We start from the raw sequence: 7,007 nt of genomic DNA, 5'->3' as shown, positions 1-7,007 counted from the left end.
TTGTGCCCTGGGCACCAGCAGAACTCAGGCCCCTTCATACTCAGAGCAGGGCCATGCCTGTACCTCAGGAAGACCTCAGCTAATCATCTTATTTCATGATAGGTGGGGCCAAGAGAGTCTGATCAAGGTCTCCTGCAAGGCGGAGCCCGGTGACTCCTTGTTAATGCTAGCTTCCTGCCTAGCTCTTCCTTGTTTTAACCATGTCTTGGAACCAGTGCAATGGCCCCGGCTTTAGAGAAGAATGGGAAGAAGACCCGTTGTTCAGGTCATAAAATCTTAGAGTGTGTGAGATTAGGTCAGAGTCAGGAACTCGGAACTCTGAACCTCCCTGAATCACCAGTGGTCTGGGGGAGTCCCTCTTACTCTGGGCCCAAATTTGCCCATATGGCACAAGGAGAAATAGTGACTCTTTCCTGTCTGTGATGCTGTGAGGAATTGTTAGCAATGAAAAAAGATGATACAACTCAAATCTTTTGTGGTCAGTGACAAAAAGGCACCAGTGGAAAGTCTTTGCTTCAGGTGACTGTTGGATGCTTGTAGCACCCAGGAACAGGGAGCTACATGCTAGCTGGCATGGGCTGCCACCCTTCTTTTGAGAGGGCTCTTCACACCTCTCTTGATTGCCCTCCTCCTGGGAGGACTCATCCAGCTGGGGCATGATACAGAACAGTTTTTATGGCTTCACAATGATGGCAGCTGATGCTTTGCTGGAGAGAAAGGAGTGGCTAGTGCCAGGGCCATCTAGCTGATGTTGTGTAGGTGCCAACCCCTGTAGTGTGCCCTGACCACAGCCCATCCCCAACCACTCCAGGACTCAACTCAGCTCTTTATTTCCCCAGCTCTTCCCAGGGCAATTTGGCTCACACAACCCAAAGGGCACTTCCCAAAGAGCATCCTCATGACCTAGCGGCAGAGCACAGCTGATGAGACAGGAGGACCCACAAATGTGACTCCCCTGTGTCCAGCAGCCATGGCTTGACTCAGTCTGGAGGGGGCAGGTAGGGACGGGGGTCTCCAGGGAATGGCTGGGCAGGCACCCGGTTGTAGTGGGCCATGAGGAAGATGCCAGTAGTGCCACAGATGAAGAGTGAGAGCATGGCCAGGAAGCAGACGCGGTCCAGCACGCGGCCCACCAGGAACCACTCCTCATTCCCCTGAGGGCAGGAGGAGGGTGGGAAGTGACTGTGGTGGCACCAAGCCTGCCCCGGCTCCTCTTCTGTCCTTGAGCCTCCATTCTCCATTTCCTTGGGCATTTCTCACCTCCCTCCAGGTGCCAGCCTGTCTTCTTCCATGTCCCCTCTCCCTAAGCACCCTCCTCCTCCCTGTTCCTAGCTCCATCTTTCCCACCCACTGCCCTATCCTGGACACCCCACTCACCCCCCATCTCATGCTCATGCACTCATGTGGCCTGGACACCCCACCCATCCTAGTCTGACCCACTTACGCTGTCAAAGTGACTCTGCTGGTGCCGGGCACGGGCAATGAGGTTGCAGGCGTCTACACAGGCCTGGATGGCTGGGGCGGCCTGTTTCAGGCTACCGCAGAACTCCTGGCTCTGCCCTGGCTCTAGGCCTTTCTCTGATGGGGAGAGAGGGTAAGGCTACTCCCCAATGGAGTGTACAGGGTAAGGCCACTCTCCAGTGGAGGACATCATAAATGGAGGAGAAACAGGCAGAGAAGTTGGTATTTCCTTAGAAACCTCAGCCCCACCCTCCCCAACTTGTCCAACACTCATCTGCTGTGCCCAGCTCCCCAACTAGAGTCCCTGGGCAGGAGTGTCCCCAGTGGCACGGTGGGCCTCACCTAGCTTCTCCAGTGCTGCCCTCACCAATCCATTGCGCTGCCGCTGCTGGAAGAGGAGTTCGCTGCGTGGCAGGCAGAGGGCCACCTCCTCCCCAGTTGTGAGGGACCACCCTGAGGAGGAGCCATTCTGGAGCCTGGGCCGGGTGACCTGCACAGTGGCTGGAGCCAGTGGGCGAACATGCATCCGTAGCAGCTGTGGCAGGAGCTGCAGGAACACCTGCAGAGGGTGTCGCTCTGGGTGGCTGAGTTTGGACAACCAGGCTGAGCTTTGGAGCTAAAGCTGGAGGTTTGCATGAAATCTCGTGCTGCCAGGTCTTGGAGGCAGCATGTTAGGGCAGTGACTGGCCTGGCACAGCTTGGCTGTTCTGTTCTGAACATGGATACTGAGGCCCCAAACTTTTGTGCATATCAGAATCACCAGGGTGCTTGTCACAAACACGGATCATTACCCACCCTGCCCCCCATGCCTGCTCTTCTGGCCTTGGACACACAGGTTCCTGGGACTCTACATGTGTAACAAGGGCCCCAGACATCTGCTGCAGGTGGACACACAGATTCTGAATCAGACTGCTTCCACCACTCTCTGGCTGTGTGACCTTGGGCAAGCTACTTAACTGCTCTGAGCCTAGATTTTCTCTTCTGTTAAATGGAAATGATACTAATATCCACTTAACAGGGGTTTTATGAAGATTAAATAAGCTCATGCATGTAATCTCCTTGTCATCCTCATCATCTACCCATTTGAGCACCAACTGGAAGGAACGGAGAGGATGGGTTTGCTGCTGAGTATGACCAGGGCAGCGTAAAGGTAAATGTGTGAACGTGCTGGACAGGAGACTGCTGGAGTGGACAGGGAGGGAGGGGCCTTGCCTTTCGGACCCCTGGGGCCATGGAGTGTGTATGGGGAGACCGCAGGGACACGTTGAGCACCACCACAGCATTCACGACAATGAGGATGGTCACCACCATGAGGAAGGTCAGGTACCTGTCAGGAGCAGGTGGGTGGGGGCTGGGTGGCCCTGGGGTACACGGTGCCCAGACTCCCTCTACCATGAGGGGTTGCTCCCCTCAGGTCCCCGAGCAGAGCGTAGTGGGTGGAGGGATGGCAGGAGGGCCATGCTGGGCGTCTCAAGAAGGGAGGGAGGGGTGGGTGGGAGTCGGGACTGGCCTTACTTGCTGATGAGTGGCACCGCCAGTGAGGTCTCGGGCACCTTTTTGGCCACCAGGAAGAGGAAGACGGTCTGGGCCAGGAGCACGTTGATGGCCACTGTGCACTTCTGGCCGCCCGCTGACCGTGACCGAGAGGCCCTCAGAGTGGGTCTCCCCCTCCCTCCTCCCTCCCTGCCCTCGGATGAACCCCTCACCCCACAAGGAGCCCCGGTCCCTGCTCCTTGGCTATGGTGCTGCTCTGCGCCCTGGGTAGGGCCTTCCCTGACCTCCCAGCGGTCCCCTGTGCCAGACAGGGGCATGGCTCCCCTCCCTGGGTTCCAGTACCCTTGGCAGGCAGGAAGTAGATGAGGATGGCCACAGAGGAGATGAGCACGCAGGGCGCGATGATGTTGATGACGTAGAAGAGGGGCTTGCGCTGGATGAGCAGGTAGAACACTACTTTCTGGTGGCCTGCCTCCTCAGCTGGTGCCTCTGCGTCCAGCAGCATCTGGGCTGGTCGGTGCCGAATGGCCCACTCCCCGTTCTCTACAGGTGGACAAGCAGTGGGCACTCTGAGGGACACCAGTGGTGTGGGAGACTGGATATTGACCACCCTCCCTCCAAAATGGGACTGATTGTCACAGAAGAAGTCAGAAGTTCCTTGGATCTTTCAGGAACTTTCTTCGTGGGTTGCTGTAGTTTTCATTCTGAGCTCCATGGAGGGGCATGGCCTTGGTCTGACCTTGACCCCTCAGCCACATCTGGTGGGGGTCCTGAAGGTAGAGGTTACCTGTGAAGGCCTCAGGGTCAATGAAGATCCACTCAATGGTTTGGCCACCTTCCTGACTCAGCTGCAGGTTGATCTCACTGGTGCTGTAGGTCTGAGACCTGCGGGCACAGAGGGCACAGGGGTCAACGAGTGCAAGGAGACCCACCCGCAAAGGCACAGACATGACCGTTTGAGGACAGCAGTGGGCACTGGGCTTCAAAAAGTCCAGCTCCACACTTCCAGGTTCTCCATAAAGCCCTGGCTCTGAGGTGTGGGGGTGGGGCGGGGGCACATGGGCTCTTTGGGCACCAGGCTGTTTGAGTCCAAGGGCCAGGAGGCTGCTGTTCCGTGCTGTCATCAAAGTACCCAGAGCCACTCTGTGTTCATCCCTTGCTGCCAACAACTGTAATAGAGAATGCATGCCCTCCAGGAGAGGCCCTCTCACGTCTGGTTATTGAAGGACCTGCGCTGCCAGATTTCCCTGCCAAAAAACCACTTGCCTAAAGACAGGAAAACCTCATGCAGGCCCCACTTCCCGCTCTTATGGAGAAGGAACCGAGACCCAGAGACCCCCAGATGTGGTTTGGTCACATACAGGCTTGGCCCCTGGTCCCTGGCCTGGTCTCCCCTCCTGGGATAGCCCCACCTGGTGGTGGTGTTGTGGGTGCCTAGGCACGCAGGTCGCCTTCTCCCCACCCCCTACTTACGGACGGCCCCAGATGTCGATTCCTGGCTTGGGGCACAGACTGGAAGACGGAGGCAGTGAAGAAGGTGAGTGAGAGGGCTGCTCTCCTTCAGGAGTCTCCGCCTGAGATGCATGCAGACTCCGGGAGCAACGGAGCCTGGCCCCTGCCCCTGGGGCACCCCAGGACACTCGCCCACCACCCGTGCCTGGGCCCTCTCAGAACAGCTCCTAGAATCGCCCCGGCCCCATAAGTGGCCTCACTGGAAGATGAGGGAGCAGTTCTGCCAGTCAAAGGGGAAGTAGGTGACAGAGATGGAGCAGGAAGATCGGAAGATGGCGGGTGGCAGCCAGTAGATACAGCCATCAGGGGACACCAGAACGTTGCAGTAGAGGGCCACCTCAAAGACGCCATCCACACTGTGGACACAGGCCAGGCCACCACTGTGGGTTCAGACCCTAACAGCCTGGCAGAAACCCCATGTGGTTGGAGGCCTGGGGACACCAACACCCCCAACCTGCCACTCCTCTGATAGGTCTTGAACCACAACTGCCCCCCAAGCAACTTCCCCCTGGACAGGCTCCCTCCAGGCCCACCCCTGATCTCTGCTTCTCTTCTCCTGTGATCATTAACAGTAATGGCGATAACAGCATCTAACACTGTTAGACTCTTAACGACAGACCCTGTCACCAGGCCCAGGTTGCAGGGAGGTGGCCCAGTCCAACAGCAGGACAGAGCCAGGTGTAGAGTCAGGTGCTGGCCCTGAGGTCAGGGTCCATGCCAGCTGGGGGTGGGGTCTGCCCCATGACCTGCTCATCAAGTCCTTCCCAGCCCCCCACCCTGTCCCACACACCTGCTCTGCACCCTCTGCCCCCACCCCGTGTCTTTTTCCAGAGTCGCCTTGTCAGCTGTGCCCTGGTCTGGCATCCTTGGTCCCCCCACCCCCGCCCGTGCCCGCTGCTCACTTGTTCTCCAGCACGATATCTGGCCGCCACACCATGGTGGACGGTACCCTTAGCACCCACAGGCCCTCGTAGTTTTGGGGGTCCCAGCGCAGGCGATAGTCACACCACTGCTGCAGGGAGAGAGGTGGCTGCCAGGCCTTTGCTCTGGCCTGCACAGTGCCCAGGAATGGAAGAGCAGCCCAGGAGCAGGAGGGGCTGCCGCAGGGGAGGCAGCTCTTGGAGGCCAGGGCCCTTGGGTAGGGACGCTCATAGAAGGGCAGCAGGGTGGCCTCTTACCATCTCTATCCAGACGTTGGTGGTGAGGGCCTCCTCTCGCTCATTCTAGGGGTGCAGAATGAAGGGCTGAGCCCCTCGTACCTTGCTCTCCCTCGTGCTATTCCCAGAGGCCACCGACGGAACCGAGAGGCCCCAGCCTCCTGAGCAGTGCCCCCACCAGAGGAGTTTCATGATCCCAGCAGCCCCTCAGCCCCGTGAGTCCTTCCTCCCTCCTGGGTGCTGGAGCCAGGCCCTTCTCTCCCCAGCAAGTCCCAAGGCCTGGTGACAGCCCCCTTCCCTCCCACCGCTCACCAGGGAGATGAGGTTGGTGAGGGTGAGTTTCAGGCTGACATTGACGATGTCTGAGTCACGCTCTGCAGGCCGCTGGTGGGGGTCGTAGCTGTGCATCAGGTCAGCAAGCAGGCGTGCCTCCTGGTTCCGGGCCTGGGCCCCTGCAACAGACAGCAGGAACCTTGACAGCCCTCCAGACCCCCTGTCCCCTGAGGCCTTGGACCCGTCCTCTGGGCCCCCCAGACCCAAACCCCCTGTACCCATGTGGACAGCCAGCAGTGGCAGGAGGAATAGCAGTCCCTGGCCTCCATGCATGGTGCCTCTGCTCTCTCCAGTGACAGGGATGGGACAGCAACTCCCAGTCCAGGGCAGAGGGAAAGAGATGGGCTAGGTGTCATGTGACAGCCTACTCCCACCCCGGCTGGTCACTCCACCAGCTGTCCGACCACAGCACTGTCAGCTGTCCCAGGATGCACACAATGCTGGGCTCAGGTTACCTGGGCCCCCAGACAGGGAGGGTGGCTGTCTGCACCCCCATCCCCACCCTTGAACACAGATGGTGGCCCAACCCAACCCTGTTTTCCAGGCTGGGTTTAGGACACAACCAGGAACAGATGGGTGTGGGACAGAGACAGCCCATGGTTTGTACAGGAGGTTCTCTGTGACGTGCTTGAGGACCCCAAATCTCTGCCACCAGCCTGACATCTTCGTGGGCCACTCCGCTGCTTGAGACACTGGGAGCAGGGGAAGGTGAAGCGTCCAGGAGAAAAACACGCACAGTCCAGGGTTTTGGTACCGCACGGCAGGCCAGTCAGGTCCTTCTGTGCCCTGAGACACAGCACACAGACCTGGCACGATGCTGTGGGATCGCAGGGCTGAGAAGGATGGGGAGCTCGGGGCTCTTGGGACTCAGACAGCTCCTGAGCGGGGGCTCCTCAGTGGAGCCCCATCCAACAGACTGTGGCAGGCACAGCACAAGCTGGGGACACCCAGGAGTGTCCCAGCGCTTATAAGAACTCAAGGTCCACTGAGGCAGCAGACAGAAGTTGAGGTCATATCTCCTGCAGTTGGAGGAGGGGAACCAGCGGGGAG

At 58.8% G+C, this 7,007-nt stretch overlaps 1 protein-coding gene across 1 annotated transcript; it reads right to left on the bottom strand.

Annotated features, from left to right (window-relative positions):
* Window positions 1–209: 209 nt before the first annotated feature.
* CHRNG (cholinergic receptor nicotinic gamma subunit) lies at window positions 210–6,518 on the bottom strand. Its single transcript, XM_079132247.1, has 12 exons — window positions 6,176–6,518; window positions 5,937–6,076; window positions 5,646–5,690; window positions 5,370–5,479; window positions 4,668–4,823; window positions 3,743–3,840; window positions 3,298–3,498; window positions 2,977–3,091; window positions 2,674–2,788; window positions 1,804–2,020; window positions 1,445–1,578; window positions 210–1,154 (listed from the first exon to the last, which is right to left on the bottom strand). Exons 1-12 carry the CDS (start codon window positions 6,228–6,230, stop codon window positions 981–983), a joined length of 1,560 nt encoding a protein of 519 aa, XP_078988373.1. The 5' UTR covers window positions 6,231–6,518; the 3' UTR covers window positions 210–980.
* Between the last annotated feature and the right edge of the window lie 489 nt (window positions 6,519–7,007).

Source organism: Sciurus vulgaris (genome assembly GCF_902686455.1).
Source record: "Sciurus vulgaris genome assembly, chromosome: 3".
In the NCBI taxonomy this organism is placed as follows: domain Eukaryota; kingdom Metazoa; phylum Chordata; class Mammalia; order Rodentia; family Sciuridae; genus Sciurus; species Sciurus vulgaris.
Note: the sequence above shows the minus strand (reverse complement) of the source record. Positions and strands in the feature narration are given on the sequence as shown.

Coding starts and splice junctions, on each gene's coding strand:
- CHRNG (XM_079132247.1), bottom strand. CDS start 6,230: ATGCATGGAGGCCAGGGACTGCTATTCCTCCTGCCACTGCTGGCTGTC. Junction 2,789..2,976: donor GCGGTGCCACTCATCAGCAA/GTAAGGCCAGTC, acceptor TGCTCCTGACAG/GTACCTGACCTTCCTCATGG. Junction 2,021..2,673: donor TGGCCCCAGGGGTCCGAAAG/GCAAGGCCCCTC, acceptor CACCCTCTGCAG/GTGTTCCTGCAGCTCCTGCC.